The sequence below is a fragment of the Rhamphochromis longiceps genome, linkage group LG4 (genome assembly GCF_057381845.1).
Source record: "Rhamphochromis longiceps isolate RC_006_pf linkage group LG4, R_longiceps_female_GT1.1, whole genome shotgun sequence".
In the NCBI taxonomy this organism is placed as follows: domain Eukaryota; kingdom Metazoa; phylum Chordata; class Actinopteri; order Cichliformes; family Cichlidae; genus Rhamphochromis; species Rhamphochromis longiceps.
Window position 1 is genome coordinate 12,284,223 of NC_140560.1, and position 22,784 is coordinate 12,307,006.

The 22,784-nt window shown below is 38.2% G+C and overlaps 3 protein-coding genes and 1 non-coding gene across 6 annotated transcripts; 3 read left to right on the forward strand and 1 right to left on the reverse strand.

The window, feature by feature from the left end:
* LOC146671145 (interferon-induced very large GTPase 1-like) lies at window positions 1–11,209 on the forward strand. Its single transcript, XM_085405126.1, has 5 exons — window positions 1–547; window positions 1,646–1,677; window positions 3,892–4,000; window positions 6,284–6,318; window positions 6,407–11,209. Exons 1-5 carry the CDS (start codon window positions 148–150, stop codon window positions 11,207–11,209), a joined length of 5,379 nt encoding a protein of 1,792 aa, XP_085261252.1. The 5' UTR covers window positions 1–147.
* Window positions 11,210–13,858: 2,649 nt separating this feature from the next.
* LOC146671146 (galectin-2-like) lies at window positions 13,859–18,480 on the reverse strand. 3 transcript variants are annotated; one of them, XM_085403329.1, is made up of 5 exons: window positions 17,969–18,480; window positions 15,327–15,390; window positions 15,111–15,190; window positions 14,716–14,887; window positions 13,859–14,492 (listed from the first exon to the last, which is right to left on the reverse strand). In XM_085403329.1, exons 2-5 carry the CDS (start codon window positions 15,333–15,335, stop codon window positions 14,346–14,348), a joined length of 408 nt encoding a protein of 135 aa, XP_085259455.1. In that variant the 5' UTR covers window positions 15,336–15,390; window positions 17,969–18,480; the 3' UTR covers window positions 13,859–14,345. The 3 variants fall into 3 exon arrangements, with proteins under 3 accessions (XP_085259455.1, XP_085259454.1, XP_085259453.1); XM_085403328.1 differs by lacking the exon at window positions 17,969–18,480 and adding an exon at window positions 16,473–16,720 and having other exon boundaries at window positions 15,327–15,387; XM_085403327.1 differs by lacking the exon at window positions 17,969–18,480 and adding an exon at window positions 16,473–16,720 and having other exon boundaries at window positions 13,860–14,492.
* pick1 (protein interacting with prkca 1) lies at window positions 16,093–21,439 on the forward strand. Its single transcript, XM_085403326.1, has 13 exons — window positions 16,093–16,558; window positions 16,718–16,791; window positions 17,014–17,125; window positions 17,341–17,469; window positions 18,507–18,573; window positions 18,707–18,796; window positions 18,867–18,920; window positions 19,043–19,105; window positions 19,408–19,541; window positions 19,752–19,844; window positions 19,934–19,984; window positions 20,631–20,775; window positions 20,900–21,439. The coding sequence occupies exons 2-13, from the start codon at window positions 16,751–16,753 to the stop codon at window positions 21,154–21,156; spliced, it is 1,236 nt and encodes a 411-aa protein (XP_085259452.1). The 5' UTR covers window positions 16,093–16,558; window positions 16,718–16,750; the 3' UTR covers window positions 21,157–21,439.
* A 1,246-nt stretch (window positions 21,440–22,685) lies between these two features.
* trnar-ccu (transfer RNA arginine (anticodon CCU)) lies at window positions 22,686–22,758 on the forward strand. The gene has a single exon. It is a non-coding gene; the product is annotated as a tRNA-Arg (tRNA).
* The last annotated feature ends 26 nt before the right edge of the window (window positions 22,759–22,784 follow it).

Consider the following 22,784-nt stretch of genomic DNA (forward strand, 5'->3'; position numbering starts at 1 on the left):
AAGCTCACACTTTTGTTAATTGGTGACTCAAACGCCATTGAGATTGGACCAAAAAACGTCTTACTTGACCATGAAGAGAGAAGAAACGTGGAAGAGTTTTCATCCAAACTGTGTGATTTGTGTGGTCGACACATCTCTGTCATTAACATGCTTGGTTTAGAAAACCTTGAAGAATTCCCGGTAAACCAGGGAAATCATGCCTTTCTATTACTGTTACCATATGGTCTGCATAACAGCCATTACAGCTCGAGAGTTCAGCAGCTAGAAAGAGCTTTTGGGAAAAGATCTCTTCTTAATGTAATGACAGTTGTGACTCATGGGCCAGGGGAAAAATGTGAAAGTGCACTGGCAGACCTGAAAGCTCACAGCGGTTTTAATGAAAAAAGATTCCACACATGTACAAGATGCATGACAGATGCCAACGACATAATAGATCTGTTAGAAAAAATAGATGTCATGGTCTCTGAGAACAACTGCTGCAGTGAACGTGAAGAGCAGAGAGAACACCTGGACTGCAAATGTGACAAGGAAATACGGATCAGACATGGTGAGATTTTAATGTGTATAACTGGATTAATTATTATATTAAAGCGAGGATTTGAACATTTTGGAAAAAAGTTTGGTAATTATATTTGTAGCATTTGGGTTTTTGAGGGAATGCTGTATTTCTTTTTAATTTTATGAACACTTGATCCTGAATTTGTCCTCTTGTGGAGTTATGTAATAATGACGTGAGATCTTATCACATTTTACAACTTTAATCTCAGCTTCACTCAGCTGGTTTCACAAGGTGGCAAAACATATCTTAGAACCCAGAAACATTATTCCTCCCACTTTCTTTCTTGCTGGGTGTGAGTGGAGTCCCCTGGTGGTCTCCTACATTCTCACAATGCTTACTAAATGAAAGGGTTTTGTTTTTTTGTTTTTTTAAATTATTATAGTTTTTGTTTATTTTTTTTCCTTCAAATGGGAATAAAATTAAAAAGCAGCTTCACTGCTGATCACAAACCACATACAAAATAATTAAGGACAAGACAGAAACTAATCACAGAATAAGGACTCAGGGTAATTAAGCCAAAAGCACATAAGACAAAAGACTGTCAAAATAAGACATGAAATAACTATCACTGAGACCAGGCCTAAGACAGAAGCTAAACCATCACAGACAGCACACTAGAAGAACAGAATGAGAATGCAAGAGGTGATTAACAAACCTATTGTCAATTAGGTGAGGAACTTAAGGCACAGAAACCGGGAAATTAATAAATATATAAGGACTATAAACATCACACCATAATAACTAAGAAATAACACAAAAATAAATAACAATACAAACACTACACAAACATGATTAAGAATCCAAAGCTAGAGAAAACTCAAAATATCCCCAAACCTAAAACTCTTGGTCCAGTATTTTTTAAATATTTTGTAAAGACTTGATGTGTCTTTTCACAAAGTGCTCTATATCTGCAATAACATCATATAACTTACACAATTAATGAATACTGCAAAAGGAAAAAAATTAAAGGGTCGGTTGGATGAGAAAATTTCAACATATAATGAATATATAGTAGGTGACTCTTGTGTTATAAAACTATGCAATGACCTGGTCCAATCTTTTTCTTCTTACATAATCCTTCATCAGAAGAGAGGGAGAATCTGACTGAAAATCTAAAGGTAAGATTTTTTTTTTTCATGGACTTCACATTCATTACAGCAATAAAAAAAATTTAAAGCCCTTTTAGTTCAGACTTTTTCTAACTGAAAAGTTCCAGCTTTGAAAGATAAAATTTGGAACTTTGCATATTTTTACTATACTGTTGTTGCTGTCTGTCCTGTTGATCTTAATTTTTTTTTTTTTTTTTATGTACGTGGAGGGTCTTTCCGTACACTAAAAAAAGAGCATGTTGGATTTACTTAATTCTATAGTGGACATTGGTTGCACACAATTGTTTTGCTTTAGCAGAAACATAAACAACTTAGTCAAATCAACACAAATTATTCATATTAAATAAACCTGTGCATTTTTTGTTGATGAAACGGGATTGAAACATATTTAGATGAAGCAAGTTGAGGTCTTGGAATATTTTCATCTATCACAATTTTGTAATTTTATTCCAACACTATTCAATAACCTTTACCCCAATACTACTTGTTAGAGCCAATCTATAGAGAAATATTTTTGATACTGTTTCCGTCCTTATGTTACATGTTTGATTTTGTATAATATGTTGTTAGAGAATATATGCTGCATGTTTGATTTGTGTCGGGTAGGAAAACATTACGGCGCATGTGTGGTAGCAGGTCAGAATGAGCCAGGACAGCAATGGAAATGTGAGCTGCAGCAGCAAATAGTTTTTTGACCGTGACATCATTTGTTTGTATGTACGAGTCAGAAATAAATCTGGACAGCTCACATTAAGAAGTGGAAGAATTCTTTTTTCAAAGCTTGAGACAGAAATTTGCCACTACATTACTTGGCCACTTAAATACTACATGTTGTCTTTATATTACTTAATGTTGAACAAAGTCTAGAGTGTGGCTAACATAAAAAGCAATTGGATTTACAATGACTACCATCCTATCTTTATCCGGGTTGCAGAGGGGCTGGGGCATATCCCAGAAGTGAAAGGTTAAGAGGCAGGATACACCCTGAACAGTTTACCAGTCTATCACGTAGAGACAAACAACCATTTGCACTCACATTCATGGGCAATTTGGTATCACCAATTAACCTAGTTCTAATTGCATGACTTTTAACTGTGGGAGGAAACCAGAATACCCAGAGAAAACCCACTGTAAACTAGTGAGAATGTGGATTTGATCTTCTTGCTGTGAGGCAATAGCACTAGCCACCATGCCACCAATCCAGGCTTAATGAAGTACGAAAGCTATGATTTCTGTACGTTTTTGTCCTTGACAGGTTAAACCACAATAAATAGCGATAGCATACATTTGATGTGTGTAGTTCTCTGCCACTTACAACTCGAGTGATTTTCCTGCAGTTTAAAATCTCATGTGATCTTGTGAATTTCACGAGTCCAGCAACTAACCACTCTGACTAGATTGTATCATGTCATCTAAACAAGAACAAATTAAGTTGTTGAATTTCTTATAGATCCTACATGATTTAATTATGTTCACCATAGAAACGTGAAATTATTTTGTTCAAATTATAAGTTAAGACTTTTGTAAATGTAACAACCACCCAATGTCCTTTTTCGGTATACCGAAAAAAGTGCTGCTCGACTTGACTGAGATGGATGCCTTCCTCAAACCACAATCCAAAGTGCGCAAGATGAAATCACATGCAGTGTTGCAAGATTTAACATTCCTATATTATTGACTTACTTCACTCGAACATGATATGAACAATTCAATATACCCTCTCTGCATATCATGTAGTTTCTACACTATATAGTTACACTTAACTTTAAAGCATGAGGCACTTGTGCTGAATAAACACAAGATGCTTACATAAATCCAAGAGATGGCCATTCTCTTTCATCATCTGCTGCTAATAAACATCCAACAAGTTCACTGTGAATCATTCCGGTTTGCTGATAAATGCATGATTTTATGTATGTATATTGGGACAGTGAACCCCGAGTGGCTCCAGCAGATCCCAGGAACAACATCTGAAGTCTCTGTCCAGAAAACCTTTCTTAGCCCTTGGTTTTTGTTGACCTTCTCACATCCCTTCTTCTGATGTTGCTATTACTTAGCATTGCTACATCAATCACAACAACCTTCTTACTCTGGTTTTCCACCACTACATATGCTGGATCTATTTTTTTTTCTGTCCACTCTGGTGCTGTAATAATGTGAATTGTCCAAGTGTTGGACTAATGAAGAATAAACTTAAGTTGTTTAAAATAATCCTTTTCATAGTGTGAGTCTTTGAATGGACCTGGAGTTGCTGGACACTCCCAGCAGAATGATGGCAGCGCAGGGGGAGAAGGTGGACACAAGACTGTATCAGCTGAAACTGAGGAGAAAGGTAACATCTTATTGAAGAATTACATTGCATGCTTACTAATTCAAAGGTTTTGTTTTTTTCTTTAACTTGTTTTTTTTTCCATATGGTAGAACTTACTGCTCTTGCTGTAACAGAATGAGGCAACAGTGTAGAGTTGGATGTTATTCTAGCCGTTGCCCTCTTCTGACCCCGGAGTTTGTATCATAGCCAGTATAAAAGATTGATGTAGTTTCGAGGTCAGAAAAAGGAAGCCATTTTGAAAGTGCCTTAAACCATTTTCTAGCTGAAGACCTCTAATGGCAGTTGCTGTTGTTGCAAATAGACTTCCTGTTTCATTGATCTGTAGGAAATGGCTTTCTGTCTTGGCGGTTTGGCAAACAACTTGTCAATCTCAACTCATTACTAGAAAAGTGTGTGGTTTCGTAGTCATCCCCATCCATTCATATCACATCCAGGTTTTTGCAAATGAAATGCAACAAGTTTGCAAACAATCATCTTGAGCCTTCAAAATGGGACTTCTGAAACCAGTGATCGAGATCCCAGTAGCTGTATCCATCTTTTTTACTGAATATAGTTTTCGTGCAGTTGATATTATGAGGTTTGTACCCCTTAAAAACATAGCAGAGGAAAGATGGCGCTCTCTTCTGAATTTCTGAATTACAACTGCAAGCTATTTTTAAAATCAGTGATTTTCATGAAAGGGTGTATCCTTGGCAGCATGGTGAATTTCAATGTTTCACCATGAATTATAAAACTTTTCTGTGCTCTGTCGAATCTGCACTAAAATTCATAAACATGATGAGGGTCTCGTCCCAAACAGATTGATATGCTCGTTATCAGCAATAAGTTAGAGTGCCACCTAGTGGGAACGGAAAATGTAATTATTAGTGTGGATGCTGATGAAGCATCCACAATATTGTTCTTGTATTCTTTACTTTTATCCTTATATTTAATACTTTGATCCACGGCTCCTTCCAGGTTAAACACATCTGACTCAAAAGTGGTCTGAACATCAGACCTTGATGATGCTTCAAGATTTTAATTTTGAGTTTTGATTGAACGGTATACCCTGGCGGTTTTGCACTTCTCCATGAAAAGGGAAGCAGTTTTTGCGGGTCTTAGACAGCTTGAAACGCCATGAAATTTGGCACACGCCTCCAATTTAATTAACATTTTAGCTTTTATTGCTCTGGTCATTGAATATTGGAAAATGGCTCCATTAAACCATCTATAAAATCTTTAAACATCTGCACCTGCACTAACTTCCATCTATGACTCAGAAATTTTGCAGCCTTGGAGCCATAAAAGCACATTAAAAATAATGTGAAATTTTGGTTGCAATTTTCACAGTTTTCAGACCTCATTTTAAACTAATACTCTTTGAATTAAAACTCCTCCAAGGAATTGCATCAGGTTAACATGATCTTTGGTGCCACCAATCTAAAGATCTTGGGGATATTAAATTGCAAAGTTTTTGAGCTGGTGTGGCAGCATGTTGAATTTCAATCATTCACCACAGAACACGACATTGTCAAATCCCAATTATACATTGTCCAATATGATCCAAACTTTACATACTTGATGGGAGTCTGAGTCTCAAAACATCTATGTATCAGTATTAGGTCACAATTATTGTGGCACCTAGTGAAGATAGGAAATATAGAGTGAGTTATGGTCATCATCCAATCTAGATGAAATTTGAAATGCTGATTCCATCCATGATGCACACCAATGTGACATTTGATTAGTATCTACATTTCCATCTACCGGGCATAAAAATGTTTATGGTTTGTTGTGTTGCAAGGGCCTTTTAATCACTGCTTTCAGCTTCATTCGTCTTGTTTTTACTTCAGAGCACTGTAAAGCTGTAGGGATCATTTCAGAGCTTCCTTCTCAATTGTTGTTTTAGCAAAAGGCTTGGTATTGGCTATAAAGCATCAAAAATTAGAAAGACAATGCAAAGCAGATGGGTTTGATAAGCATATGCATAGACACCCCACATCTGGTCATAAATTCTGAGTATTGTGCTGTTATCTTCTTTTAACAGACTAGAGCTGCTTACACTTGTCAACTCTTTTTTCCCTTGTGTTTCTTGGGCCAATTAGTTTGTTTCTTAGTTCCATCATGGAGTCTGATTCATGCAGTCTGCTCAGAAGAGGTCAAATATAACTGATGGTCACAACATGATAAGAAGAAAAAACAAAAACAGAAAAAATAGTAGATGTCTTCAAACTTTGTACTGTTAATACTTCCATGGTGAATTAATCTCTTTCTCTCCATGTCATAATTAAATCTGTTGTGCAGGTGCCTTCAAGGATGTGAGTGGAAACAAGGATAAGGTCAGAAACATATACTATTTTGCATGATGTTAGTGATAAAATGTTATAATTTCTGCCAATTAGTAAATTTCATTTTTTTAAACTACAGACTTTTAATATTTCTGATGAGAGGAACAGTCAACGATTTCAAGCAGAAAGTGAAACACTGCTCAGAAGACTCAACCTTCAACACAAACAACAGAAAATGTCATCAGCAGACTTTCTTAAATTAGGCCCTCCTGTGAAACAGGGCCATGACACATCTGAGAAAGATCTAGCTCATACATTTATTCAGAGGTTGATGATGTTAGACTACAGAGCCAGACATATTCAGGTAAAACAAGACAATCCTGGTGTGAGTTATTCACAGTCTGTTCCAGTGTCTGACAGTGAAGACTTTGATGATTTATTTAGTGACAGTGTAGACTCTGATAACTCAATACAATCTCATGTGCATCCAATGGATGTTCAGATGGCAGTATTTCACTGTTCAGATAACTTTCTGAAGCAGAACATAATTACAAAGCTATCACAGTGTCAGTACGCCTTACCTTTGCTTGTCCCTGACTCAGTCACTATGGATACTGAATGTCCTCTGTGGACATTCAGGCAAATAACAAAAACATGGAAGATAGCTAAAATCAAAGATAATTCAAATGTTGTCAACATGAAGACAATGCCCATCTGCAAAGCCGAGACACCCATGGTGTTTTTCTTTCGCTTGGGTTCACTGCCAGTGTCAAAATCTCAGCTCATGAACACTTTGATCAATGACCGTCACAGCACCTTCTTCCACAGGAACTGCCCAGGTAGCACCAAATCTCGCCTGCTGATGGATGGTGTGGCAGAGATTGCCTGGTACTGTCCAGCCGGAAAACCCAATGACTCCTTCACAGACTGCACTGCCTTTTGTAATCTTCATGGTGATGCTCTGTCATTTGAAAAACAGCATAAGATACTGACAGAAAAATCATCAGTCACTGTTGTTCTTGTGCCGACTCTGGAAAAAGGCCAGAAAAGTACCACAGTAATCCAAGACCTTTACGAGTCACCAAAGCCTTTGATTATTCTCATTGCTGATAATGATTGTGGTGCTCTTCAAGTGAAAAAGAGAAAATACAAAATGGGTCTGAAAGACAGAAGCCAGTCAGATGTTTCTGAAGGATTGAAAGGAATTATCAGAAAGATTTTACATGAACCTGATAATACATCCTTCCAGCTTGAATCCTTGGCCAAAGTCCCTGGAGTCAGAGTGGATGAAGATGATGAAGTCTGTCAAAAAGGGAAATCTGCTGCATTGAAAACAGTTAATATGCTTCAAGGGGTGGACATTTCAAAGATCAAAGTTACATTTCTACCTTGTCAAGGCGATCTGTGGCATGAGTGGTGCAGAATAAACAAAGAGCTGTATCACCTTAAAGGAAACATTGAGAAGGAAAAAAGTCAGAAACAGCAGCAGCTGATGCAAATAAGACAAAATCAGTGCCAAGCTTCATGTAGTGAACTGATTAAGTCATTCACAGAAAGCCTCTTGTCTTTGCCATCAAAACAGAAGGAGTACTTCCTGAAATGGACTCAGATCTTAACAGATGCCCTATCCACAGATGATCTTTCTTTGATTCTTCAAAGCTATGATGAAAAGTGGACTGAGCTCTTGACTCTGAAAAAGAAACACGACAAATCTGATCTGTTAACAAGTAAACAAACTGAGCTTGAAGAAATCTCCAAAAAACTGCAGTCTGCAACCTTTGGCCTGGAACACATCTTCAGAGAAATGGGACAGATCTATGAAGCCCACAGAGAAATACCAGCAGAGAGCAGAGCAGTAAAACCAAAACATACAAACACTGAGTGGGTTAAATACCCTGAACTGGCTGCAGATCTGATGATTTCAGGACACCCAGTGGAGCTGATGGATGGTGATGCAGGTCATGTGCCTCTAACATGGATCTCTAGTCTTTTAGATGAAGTTATCAAGAAACTAGGCGACCAGAGAGTTTTTGTGTTGTCAGTTTTGGGCGTACAAAGCAGTGGAAAATCAACAATGCTGAATGCCATGTTTGGATTGCAGTTTGCAGTGAGTTCCGGCAGGTGCACCAAAGGTGCCTTCATGCAGCTGGTCAAAGTGTCAGAGGAAATCAAGAAAGACTTCCAGTTTGACTATTTTCTAGTGGTGGACACTGAAGGACTTCGTGCTCTTGAGCTGGCAGGAAATAGTACTCGTCATCATGACAATGAATTAGCAACATTTACTGTTGGTCTGGGAAACATGACACTGATCAACATCTTTGGTGAGAATCCAGCTGAGATGCAGGATGTCCTGCAGATTGTTGTTCAGGCTTTCATGAGGATGAAGAAAGTTAAACTTTCTCCGAGTTGTGTGTTTGTTCACCAGAATGTGACAGATATCGCAGCTGCTGAGAGAAACATGGATGGGAAAAGACGCCTGCAAGAAAAACTGGACCAGATGGCTCAGCTAGCTGCTAAAGAGGAGCTGTGTGATGCTGAGTGTTTTGGTGATATCATTTCCTTTGATGTGCAAACAGATGTGAAATACTTTGCTCAGTTATGGGAGGGAAGTCCACCGATGGCTCCTCCAAATCCAGGCTACAGTGAGAGCATCCAAGAGCTGAAAAACATCATCCTGTCTAAAGCTAAACAATTTGCTGGCGTAAAACTGTCCCATTTCAAAAGCAAAATTCATAACTTGTGGAACGCCCTGATGAATGAGCACTTTGTTTTCAGCTTCAAAAACACATTGGAAATTGCAGTTTACAGAAAACTTGAGGTTGAATATGGAAACTGGACCTGGGCCCTGAGGAGCAACATGCTGACTATTGAAAACCAGCTTCACACCAGAATTGAAAATGAAGAACTTGACAAAATTAAGCGTAGTGATATTTTTAAAGAAATGAGCAAAACATCTGAAAAAATCAAGAAAGATATGTCAAAGTACTTTGAGGATGACAAAGACAACGAAATACTGGTTCAGTGGAGAGGCCAATTTGAAAATAAAATAAAGGAGTTCCAAGAGGAACTGGTGAGAGGAGTGGAAAGAAAACTGGATGAAGTTATTCAGCAGAAGAAAGCTTGTAAAAAGCTGGATGATAAGAAAAAAGACTTCGAGGACAAGCTGCTACAAAAGAGTGAAGAGCTCGCTCATCAGTTAAAAGACAAAGCAAAAGATGAAGAGAAACTTAAAAAACAGTTTGATGGTGTTTGGAGTGACTTGGTGAGAGAATTAACTACAAATATGCAACCCATTAAGGACATCAATCTTGAAGATGACCTGGCAAATATCCTTCATATCCTTGGTTTCGAATGGGCTCTTATAATTGACTCTAAAAAGAGTAGCAAATACAAAACAATATCCCAGGTCAGTGATTACACTGAATACGTAGTCCTTCGCAAGCACCAAAACACAAGAGGACAGGGGTTTGCCAGCCAAATGTATGAATATACTGAAGATAAAACTGAAAAACTAAAGTGTCACTTTAAAGGACTTCTTGAGCATGGGGACCAGGGACTGATCATATCACTAATAACCAGTGTTGAAAACCAGTCTCTTCATGGAATTATGAAGAAACCTGTAGCAACAAGAGGCTACAGTTCAGCTTACTTACAAGAAGTGGCCCAAAATGTTCAGCGGACAGTGACAGAGTTTGAACAAAACAAGAAGTATGCTTTCAAGAAGGAGTTCACAGTTGATCTCCTACTGTATGTATTTGACAGGGCAGCGACTTGGCTTTCAGAGTCTCACAAAATATTCACAGTGAAAAATGATGCACACACTTACTTGGAGAGTAAAAAACCACAATACTACAACATTTTTAGAAGCTTCTGCAAAGGAAACTCATCTGCTGTTGTGTTTGGAGAAATGATCTGTGAAAAACTGAGGGTTTCCATTGTTGAGGCTGTTTGTAACAAGACTGCCATTGATCTCACTGGAAAGATGAAGTGCAGCTGCCCAGCATTCAGTGAGAACAGACTGAACTTAGAGAAGCATTTGTTGAAGTCCCTTGCAGAGAAAGAGGACTTTGATGCTTTCATCACCTACATCAGAAATCCAAAGAAGCAAGTAGAAGCTTTTATCAAAGCGAGAGTAAACACATACATGTCCGGAGAATCAAAAGATGCAGCATTGGATATACTCAGGAAAAATGTGGATGACATCAACAAACTTGTCAGTCAAGCTTTATTTGATGCAACAAATCAAGTCACAACACAGAACGGAGACATTTACATGTGGGTTAAGGAGTTTTCCAGGTTCCTTAAAGATAAACTGACCCTTGGTACCATCTCTTGTCAAAACTTTGGGGACATAAACAATTTTGACTTTCTTAAAGAAGAGATTGAGAAAGGTCTTATATCAATCACAGAGGAGATGAATCAGCTTTCCCTGGATAAGATAAAGGAATTCAGACTGAGACCTGATCAAATCCTCATCGATCAGTTGTGTAACTGCTGCTGGGAAACCTGCCCGTTCTGTGCAGCTGTTTGTACCAACACTATGGAAGATCATGTGATTAAGGACAAAATTGATCACAGTTGCCCCTTTCATCGATCTAAAGCAGTCAATGGTATGCATTACAGAAACACTACGGATATTAGTATTAATTTCTGCACAACAGAAGTTGCAAGTGATAGAAGCTTTTACCCAGATGAAGTTTCAGAAGAGCTTTTTCTTTATAAAGAGTACAGAAAAGCTGGGCCGAGGTTTGCTAACTGGAGCATTACTCCTGATGAGTATACATCGAAGTACTGGATATGGTTTGTTTGCAAATTTAAGAAGAGGCTAGAAGAGCACTATGGTTTAAGTTTCACAGGATGTGGTGAGATTCCCCCTAAATGGACAGAATTCACTAAAGAAGAGGCTATTCAAAGTCTGGATGAAATGTACCGTACACGCTGAATGAGTCAGCACATTTTCAACTCTGCTGAAAATCACAAAAGCTGTTCTCAGTTGATTATTCACAAAATGGATAATGATTACATATAATATTGATTTAAACATTTAATGTGAAGAATCAATAAGTGATTAAACTGGTAAAAAGAAAACTGCTTCATAGACATAAACACACAGGCAAGAATATTGGAACAATAATCATTTTGAGAATGCAGTGAGAAATATGTCAGTGTTAATATTAAATCACTGTGTAATCAACAAAGTTTGTGATTAGGAAATTTTTCTCATGTAGGAAAAGCAGAAGAATTTTTTTTATTTATTTTTGAAGAAAAACACAAAGAGCACCAATGAAATTATTGTATGTAAGGATGGTTTAAAATTGTATTTAATCATATCTGAAATTTTTTAACTTTAGCTCATGCAGAATACACGAATAGTGTTCTTCATACCCTATTTTTTTGATAATGTATGGAAGTTATATTAGTTTGCTAACTGGCTTATGTAATTTGAAATCACACCAATATTTTCTTGAGTGTTTCAGTACTGAAAATCCTATATTCTCTATATCCTTGAATGTTTTATTATTTGCATTTTAAATGGGTATGATTTTTTTTTAAATTAACACGAACAGAGAGATATTATATGCTTCTGATACATTAAAGCTATTTTTCTGCTGCTCCTGTGTCACAAGGGTTCACTGCACCAAATAGCTCCTCATGCTTGATTTTGGTTGAGGTTTAAGCCAGATGCCTTTCCTTGTGCAACCCTGAAAGGGTCTGTAGCTGGAAATGAACCAACAACACTTTTGTTTGTCAAACAAATGTGTAGATCACTACTTAATGGAAATATTTTCTCTCAATTTAACATAGCTGAACATTACACTGAAATTGAGATTATTTACCTGGTGGTACATCCATAATAAATGTGCACTGAGAAAAACTGAAGTGCCTCAGCATCTGCCAGACTGACCCCACAGCCAGTGATCTATCTGTGCAGCATCTATCCATTTTCTTAACTGCTGGTCTGATTCAAGGTCGTGTGTTGCACCATACATACAGAATATTAGAATATTTGTTGGAAAGCATACCTTTAATGACATGTTTTGGTAAAACGTTTGGAGATTTTTCTTTGGTTATAACTGCAATGTAATTATCAGACTGATAATAAACAGATGATGTTCCATTCTTCAAGTCGCTGATCGTCTGTGTCTTTTATCCAATATGTACAAAGCTATCACAGTTTACCTATAACTATAAATACATGATCTTAGTCACAGCTTATAATTGTGGTGGAAGATTTATTTGCTGATGTCTTGATCACATATTTTAACTATATCACTTTAGTAATTGTAGAATCACTACAAATGGAACTTATGCTCGATCCAACATACACAATGGGCTCGCTCGGGCCACTTTGGGGGTGGGGTGCCCTCGGCCTCTCAGCCTGGGGCTCAGTCGGTCACTCTGGCACAGCTGGCTGCCGGCGGAGCTCACGGGCACGTCACTGCAAGCTTTTCGGATGAGAGGCGAAACGTCTTCAAGTAACTTAAAGAAGTCCAGACGCTTTTCTTTGCGAGCTCCTTTGACTAAGATGACCTGGATGACTGAGAACCTTCACAGACCTCTAGTAGATCATTACATGAAGGAACCTTTTAAAAACAAGCGTGCTCATGCTCACAGGTGTAAACACACACAAACTACACCCTTTTTGGCTCCTACCTCAAACCACACTGTGCACTGTCGATCTTACGTGCTGCACAATAATGTTTAATATTTAGTATTTACTGTTATATTCACGTCGCGATGATGTTGTTTATTATATTGCTCTCTTTTTTCTTCTGCTTGTTCTCTCTTTTGTCTTTCTCAACAGGTGATCCAGGTGATTGATATATGTATTTTTTGTCTGCTTATTTTGTTGGTTTTTGTTTTTTGCCCTTAACCCCGTCCCTCTGTTTTTCTTTCCTTTCTTTCTCCCTTTTCTTTTCCCCAGTCAAGTCTGTCCTGTATTTAGCAAGTGAAAATAAAATAAAATAAACAATAAAAGGTGACTCAAATAGACCATTACGGCAAGGCTGGGATGGTTCATTTGGTAAAGTCAATCCGTTGGGCATCTTTCTTCACCTTTACACAATAATTCTGATGGCAAAAGAACCAAACGGGACAGGCAAAAAAGAAAACAAAAACAAAAATAACATACACAATGGGGCCATTGTAAGTTCATGGGAGACATTAAGCGGATAGTAGGGCTCCTTCTGGTTATCAGGGATGTAGATCTCTAGGTGACGGCTAAGCAGAAAACAAGGTCGTAATTCTCTCTCTCTGAAGAGAGCTGAAGGTATAGACTCACTTGATGTGTTAAGGAATTTTCTTTGTCTCTGAGTTTGGTCAAAGCACATAAGACATGAGCAACCGCGCCCATTTTCAGAGACTGCTTAGGTGATTGACCAGAGTCTCTCCATATTGCAATATGTTATCAAACTCACTTCAAATCATGCTCACTGAGGTGTTTGCAGGTTTTATTTAAAATTTCCACAACATAATTCAGCAGGATTCCAATGCCAGATGGCTTTATTGATTTGACTGATATATTTCAGGGGTGGCCAACTCCAGGACTACTTTTTTTGTTTGGAACTTAAAAGGCCCACCAGTTAACCTAACATGCATTTCAAAAGAAGTTGGAAACCTATGGAGGCACAAGTAACATACAAACTCCACATAGAAAAGTGTTAACTAGGAACCCTCGTGCCCCACATGCATTTTGTATGATTTGGAGCCATTTTTCTCTGCATGTTTACATGACTATAAATAATTAGTTACTGGATTTAGCAAATAACTACTATATTTGCATTTTCTTCTATTGTTCCGTGTCATCATACTTTTACCCTTTCATGCTTTGACTTATACTGTGTTTGTGAGAGGCTGCAAAACCTTAAAGATGACAAAACATGATTATTTGACTGTAAACATTTTATATCCTTTTGCACAACAGGACATTTTAATCCACTTAAATGTATCAATTTCTCTTTATCTCTTAATGATTCTTCAGTCAATAACTGACTGTTATTGTAAGAATAACATTCAGACAGTCAAACCTCATCTATAACTAAAGTGTTAAACACAGCGTCTGTTTACAGTTGTATCTCTTAGCAGATCTTGAAGGATTTCAGTTTAAAGTCTCCTGTGACTCTGATGTAGCTGATGGTACCCATACCAACACGATTTGGAAACTGGACTTCCTGTCCATCAGGAAGTTCCACTTCAAACGTGTCTTCAGCCAGTTTCAACACAATCTGAAACAGAAGAAAAATTCATAAGAAAACATTTTTTCCAAAACACAATCAATTCCAACCCAACTTGCATCCCCCAGCTTAATATCTGCAAGAATATTAGTGTGTTTTTTGTGTTTTATGTGGGTAAACCAAACATCCATTTGATCTAATCAAAAACCTTTGTGATATTCATAATACTCAGACACTCAGTACATCATCAATTACTTCGATCACATTCCCTCACCTTCACATCAGCACCCCTCTGTAGGGGGTTGTGAATTTCCCGTTTTTCATCGCCCCAGCAACCAGCAATCTTTGAGTTGCACACCAGCACAGCACCATCAGTGTCATCATGGAAACGAGGGTTGAAGTGCAGTGCCAGGTCATCTGCATCACAGCCGAGATCAATCTGGAATCTGTTGATCAGAGGTTGTACAAACTAGGTTTTAATATCAATGGCTTGCAGAGCTTTAAACACATGATCACACAGTGGAATACAAGATATAATATAATTTGTAAAAGTCCACTTTGTGCTAGATTGGATTTTCCTACTGCAGGATTAACAGCATATGTAGCTTTCATTCAGTTTATATGGTTACTGTACTGAAAAAATAAATGTTATGAGTTTTGTTAGCTTACCTCTCTGCATCATGCAGAATTACCCCTTTTATTTTCAGCTCATCTCCGGCTCTCAAATCCACATTCTTCAGTTCGAGTTCCTGAACACATGGTTAGAATATAATCTGAAGAAGTCTTGAGAATGAAATAACTTTGCATTTTCAGTTTTGCAAATAATTTATTAAAGGGTAAAATGTAGTTAATTTGTTGTAGTGGCATACACAAACCTAAGCTTACCATACTCATACTGGTTGCTGGTGAACAGTCCTGGATGATGGAGTGTCAGCAGAGGTACAGTCTACTGTGCCGGGAGAAAAAAGGTAAATGGGGTAACTGTGAATTCTAGTTTATTTATGATGCAAGACATGAGTTTTAGTAAGATTCTCTTTTGACACTGACTCATTCAACATCATACTATATTCAGTACAAGCACCACTCTGTTTAATCACCTGCAACAGCAAATTAGTATATGAACAAATTAGTGTGATTTTTGTATTTTTCATTGGTATTAATTTTGCATATTAATGAGGGCCTTCAATATACTGCAGATGACTCTAGAACAAAATAATCTATACTAGTGCACCATACCCATGCAATAAGTCTATTTTGCAACAATTGTTTTTGTATGCTTGACATTTAAAATGATCTACAAACAAGATCATTGTGAAATGTACATCACTTTTTCCATCAAAACAAATCTGTAATAATATTATATTTGACATAATTTCATGCAGGGGCAGGTTGACACTCTAACCACTGGATGGCAGTAAAACGCGTAGTCTAAATTAGAAACAAGCGAATCCTGGAAGGACTTTGATTAAATCTGCTAAAATACAATTACAGTGTTTTCATATGAGCTGATGAGAAGTTTAAAATAAATAATCTGTATCATTTACACTGAGGAATATAGAATTATAGACTGTAAGACAAAACTAGAAAATGATCATCCAGTCCTTCCTTTTGTAATACGTTTTAACAACAACTTCCGTCACCCTGCCGGAAGTGACAAAATAAAGTAAATAGAAGCTGTCTTTAGATCGAGAAGTTGAGATAATTGCGAATAAAAAGGGCGATTCAAAAAAAAAATTTTGATTTTATGCACACTGAATAATATCTTTATGACGACTCTGTGCGACGCCTAAGAAAGGTAAATTGTTAATGGCCTGCTGACGTTTCAGGGGACAACATTAGCTAAATGCAGCTGCTATTAGCCTACAGGCTAGCAGCTAATAATCCAAGTTCCTTACTGACCTCGGTCACTGTAATGAAATCTAACAGTGACTGGTTTGTGTGTGCATGCAGATATATTAAGTGCAACAGTTACATTAATTAAAACGTATTTAAATGGTTGTTGTTGGGATGTTAGCATGCACTGCGGGTTACCAGCTGTTTGCTCTGCTCCAGCGTTTCCTCACTTACTCCACAGCGATTAGATTTGCCGCATCAGGAAAGCAAAGCTGCCAATTTTGGTGATTTTCCGATAGTCCATCTGACTATAAACTACTTTTAAATTCACCAGTAGCTCAAACTCTTAAACGTGTTCTGATTCTCACTCTTTTAATGAGCGTTTCTTGGGTTTCTGATCCAGTTAAAACCTTTGATTTCTGTTTTATTGTACTCTCTCGCAGGTTTCACAGGGACAGGAGTGACGCTGTCCTGCAATGTTCACAGATATGGACTATGAATTGGAGGAGGACAAACTGTGAGTCATTAATGAGCTTTCTCTACCCACCCCGCCGAATCACATATGCTTTTCATACATTATAAACATAAATCATTATTAAACATCTAAAACAGTAACTGATAAGGTGAATGCCTTGATATAAACTGTGATATAGTTCCCTCATTACAGAATGTCCCAGAATAAGCTGAACAAAATGCTTCAAAGCTCAATTAGTGTGGGTTTTTTTCTCTGTCTTAACAGGGGGATACCAACAGTGCCTGGGACTGTGACTCTGAAGAAAGATGCTAATAATCTTATAGGCATCAGCATTGGTGGTGGGGCTCAGTACTGCCCTTGCCTCTACATTGTTCAGGTGCACACAGAATAATTTATTATGACTTTATTTATTAACATGTCATCGATCACCAGAAGTTTCCATCATGCTTTAAATGTTATAAGACTGTATCTGTCTCAGTTTGCTGCTGTTTAGCATACGGGTCATTAAATGCAGCTTATCGCCTCTTATTCAGGAAAAATAACTGTACTTTGTCACGGTACTTTTTAAATGCGGTTGCTGTTGCTTTGCAGGTGTTTGATAACACACCAGCAGCTTTGGATGGGACGCTGGCAGCAGGTGATGAAATCACAGGTGTGAACGGGAAAGCAGTCAAGGGCAAAACTAAGGTGGAGGTGGCCAAGATGATTCAAGCTGTGCAGGTACACCGACTCTGAAAGTGTTTATTAAAAACTCAGCATTACACTATTGACCATAACTGCTATTTATCATTACAGTGTGACAAAAATGCACACAGTTTAGAATAATAGTACAGTCATTTTTGCATCTGTAGCTACAAAAACTCTCACCATCTCCATACACACTAAAGAAAAAGATGCATTTGACTGATAGCTTTATTAGCCTTTTCAGATTTTTGGTAGTTGTTGTGATGTGATGATTATTTCCATGGATTATTTTGAATACAATAATAGTGTCATTGCTGTGAAAATCTTATGACAGCCTTGTTGAAATAATGATGTTAACATGAGCCCTATTATTAAACTCTTGTTTTTAATCTTTTAAACCTAAAGACAGCGACTCTTCATACTCACCCTCACCTCTGATGACCAGTGCCCCATAATGAAGAAAAAAAGAACCAAACCACAGAAACACTGTGTGTCATTTAAAAGAAATTTTGAAAATAGTTAAAAGATGACTCACTTTTTTATGTCCAGCACAGTCCAACAGTTAGTGAGATATGAGCCCACCTTCCCACTGTAGACAGGACACTGTAGGAGTGACTTCACTGGTTTGCTAAGCTGTGCTGAAGAGGTCGGGACAATAGCCCGTAGCATGTGGCGTACCGTCACCGGTGAATAGTGGCGCTGTTGTTTTTGGCATCTTTTGTTCACAACCCAAAAAATTCCATGACTTCCTGCGTGGTGGGATAAAGATGGGGTTCAGTGTGGGATTAAAAGGATTAGGTGGTGTTGCTGCTGCCCGTCACTGAAAATACATTTCACACTTAGCACCATGAATGTTGCACATTATTAATTTTAACTTATCTACTAAGGTGAAATGTAACTTTCTTTGAAGCATGCATAGCAGTGCTTTGTACTGCATTCTTGCATAATCTCAACAAAAGCTAAAACAGTTCTATTTCTTATATTTAGCACTGCTACAATAGATGCTCTTCCTCTCACCATCCTATATTTATTTATTTATTTGGTTCATTTAACTGTTGATCCTATTTTCACAGGGAGAGGCAGTGATCCACTACAATAAGCTGCAGGCTGACCCAAAACAGGGGAAGTCTCTGGACATAGGTATTTATATTTATGTTACTTTCTTTTGAAGCGTGCACTGCAGTGCTGTGTACTGCATTCTTGCAGAATCTCAACAAATCGTTTTCACTGCTGCGTTAGTTTGTGTTAAACATTGATATTTTCTATGTTTCAGTGCTGAAAAAAGTCAAACATCGACTCGTAGAGAATTTGAGCTCAGGAACAGCGGATGCTCTTGGACTCAGTCGAGCTATTCTATGCAATGGTAAGACTGCTAAGATGGTAACTGCAGGTTTGTTCATATCTACTTAGATTTAACTTATTCTTCTTTACAGATGGACTTGTCAAAAGACTGGAAGAGCTGGAGAAAACGGCAGAGCTGTACAAAGGTAAAGAATGATAAGATTCTTTACCTAAACATGTTAATCATGTAATGTGAAAACTCCATAATCACAGATATGAGAGAGCTTTTAATCCACAGAGACGCTGTTGTTCTCTGTTTGCGTTGCAGGGCTGATGGAGCACACGAAAAGACTACTGAGGGCGTTTTTTGAGCTTTCTCAAACCCACAGAGGTCAGTCACTATATCCAAAATCACAAACGAGAAAAACAGTATTACACCAGTGGAATAATCCACTCTCACCCCCAAGCGAAAGTTTGCTGTTGTTTTTTTTGTTTTGTTTTTTTTCCCCAATGAAGGCTAAAACCTGGTGGAGCTTTTAGTTGAAACGTGACCATAAAATGAAGAAAAATGTCATGTTTTCATACAATGTCTGCTTGCTGGTGGAGTTGTATTTATTACTTTTTGTTTTCTAACTTTAGCAGATCTTTGCTCGTAGCTATATCTGAGCGGTTTCTGGTTTTGTCCCTTTGCAGCATTTGGAGATGTGTTTTCTGTCATCGGGGTACGAGAGCCCCAGGCTGCTGCCAGCGAGGCTTTTGTGAAGTTTGCTGATGCTCACCGCAACATTGAGAAATACGGCATTCAGCTTCTAAAGACCATCAAACCTGTAAGCACAGATTTAATTTATGCTTTGAGTCATTCATTGTACTAAAAGTGCACACATCAGTTAAAAACATTCATTTTAAAGAAAGCTTTGGAAAATTCTGTCTGTGTATACTTTATATTGTGTTCCTTAAATCTGTCAGAGTGAAATTTATTATGTAAGATGTCAGTTTTCCAGTGGATGTTAGATTTTAAAGTGTCTCTCGTTGTGCAGATGCTCCATGATCTGAACACGTACCTTAATAAGGCCATACCAGACACCAAGCTCACCATCCGCAAGTACCTGGATGTGAAGTTTGAATATCTGGTGAGACCTGCGGTGCTGTCACTCTGTTTACTGAAATTCACTGTCAGCCTGTAGGTTGAATAACAGGACGGGTTTTTTGTGTCTTTCAGTCGTACTGCTTGAAGGTGAAGGAAATGGATGATGAAGAATACAGCAGCATCGTGAGTCACAATTTTTACTGATTTAATTATATCAGTATGATATTGACAGTTGATGTAAAAGTGACATTTTGATTGCAACATTTCTTCCTGTTCAGTGTGTCAGATTATTCTTCTGAGGAAAAATTTGACCCCAGGAAAAATGTAACCGAAACCTGCTACTTTTTGAACGTTCTAAAGCAGAAAGATGAAAACATTAGAAAAACTGACTGTAAGAAGATGGAACATCACATTTGTATCTGCAGACTCTAATATAGATGCCCATCTTTAATTATCATGAGATCATTATGTTCCTCTCTCTAGTTATAGGGATGGTACCTTGAAGTATGAAGCTGCTTGAGATGACTGCGTTTAATCATGTTCTGTTTTGTACACAGGTGTTAGATTAGAGTCAGACTCGGTGATAACAGGTGTTCTTTTTAAAAGGTGTAGATATTTACCATCTCAGCATGACCGCCTCTATATCCTTCATGCTCACAGTCAAACTTTAGTTCACCACACTGATGCAGACTTAGCAAGTGCAAGTTTTTTTTTTCTCTCATTTTCCCATAAGCACTCTGGGGAAGAACTGGCTATAAGCTTTCCTTGGATTTCCGCAGCTGAAAACATGTTTGATATGAACCAGTAAATCCTATTTTCCTTCTCACAGGCCATGGGGGAGCCTCTGTACCGCGTCAGCACTGGTAACTATGAGTACCGTTTGGTGCTTCGGTGTCGGCAGGAAGCCCGCGCCCGCTTTGCCAAAATGAGGAAAGACGTCCTGGAGAAGATAGAGCTGCTGGATCAGAAACACGGTCTGTTCTTGCTGTTTTTCACCTTTAGCTATTCCCTCCTCTGTCCTCCGTGGCCTGTAAACAGATGCTGAGGATTTAGTAGCTTCAACATGTTGCTTTTGTTTTCTTTCTTCCCCGTCTCCAGTTCAGGACATCGTGTTCCAGCTGCAGCGCTTCGTGTCGGGAATGTCACATTACTACAATGACTGCTACGCCGTCCTGAAGGAGGCAGATGTGTTCCCCATCGAGGTGGACCTCTCTCGCACAATGATCAACTACAGCAGCCAGCCGTTCTCCTACACAGACGAAGACGAGGAGGAAGAGGGAGGCGGAGAGGGAGGAGGAAGCAGTGCTGGCAGACAAGCAGAAAACGGAGCGGAGAAGCTGATCGATGACGAATGAGAAAGCCCGCATGCGTTTGTGTTTACCATCAGTTACATTTAATGTCTACACACTCAGCAGGCAGGGATCCTTGCAGCAGAAAGCAGCTGCAGGAGCGGTTAACACTGTTCACACAGAGAGGAATACTGATTAGAAATGCTGCTATGATACTGTATGTGGGCGTTTTTACAGTTGTTTCTGTGGATTGTTAAAAATTCTATAGCTTTACGGTTACTTTATGATATTATTTACATTTGCAAATTTTCACTTAAAGAAAATCATTTATGGTGTCTCATAAGGTCATCACTGAAGGAGTGTGAGAGACACAATCAACTGAATGAAGCTTTATTTTGTTGTGAGTGATGTGTTTGGGTTTTAATGTTTCAGACTGGGATCTGTAAGCATATGAGGTGTGCCTTTGCTCTCTGTACAGTGAAGTGTACTGGGTCTGAGCTGTTTCAGTGTGGATAATATTTATTTTCTTTGCTGCAGAACCTGCTGCATCTTTGACGTTTATTTGTTTACCTGCTTGAAATGATATCACACTCTAAATGTTTGTCACTGCAGAGAGAAATTCTCAGTGCAACAAACCACTGGATAGTTTTACAAAATGTCAGGGTGTTTGTTACATTCAGCCTTTTTCCTCCATCTTTGCACATTTTAAGTTGTCTGACCGAGGTTCTTTTTTTTTCTTTGTCTAAGGTGTCTGTTTTATCTTCTCGGGCAGCATGCTTCAGGTGGAGTGTTCACATTCCCCTCACTACATTTGCATTCCAGCTGTGCCCTCACAGTATGATGAAGAAACTAAATGGATGCACAGCTTCACCGTGTTGTAAAAAGGAATTTAAGAAAAAACACTAGAACTGTGTAGAAAAAAGGTGTAAAAGCTCTTTTACTTACTGTTTTATTTATTGTGTTTATCAAATTATATCTGAAAATTTATTAAGGAAAAGTTAATCTGATAGTTTATTAAACTGTTCCAAAACCTATCACTAGGGGGCAGTGTCGCATCAGCTCTTAAATGTTTCTTTTTGTTTCTCTGAATGCAAAGAAAGGGACCCATTGTTTATGTTTCTTAATTTTCTTGGTTGGTTGCTTCGTACTACGTCATAATGACTTTTCGGAATTTGACTAAATATATGATCATTTTAATGAATATGCTGTCAGTTTATTTTCTATTTTAACTTTCTTTTACCTCGATAGGGTCTGTGCCACATGAATTGCGCAGATGCACTGTCCGTGACATTGTAATATATCAAATAAAGTAAATCCAAATATAAAGGAGGGTTGTGTGTTAATTATAAGAATGTAATCTCGAAGCCTCCATGAATATGGGGCTTTTGCTTTCAGTTGTAAAACGGAACGGAAACATGCCAGCTGCGCAGAAAGAATTCTCTTCGCTGTAGACGCGTCATGTAACTCTGAACTAAACCTTCGAAAAGCCCACACACGGCTCCGGACTCAGGCTCTGGTACCTACGATATGAAATCGTCGCAGGGTGATTGTTATAATCTCTAAAGAGTTTCCTGTGAGAGTCACAAAGTCATACAGCCCCAGTGGCCTAATGGATAAGGCACTGGCCTCCTAAGCCAGGGATTGTGGGTTCGAGTCCCATCTGGGGTGGAAGGTTATTTTCTTTCTTTTCTTGT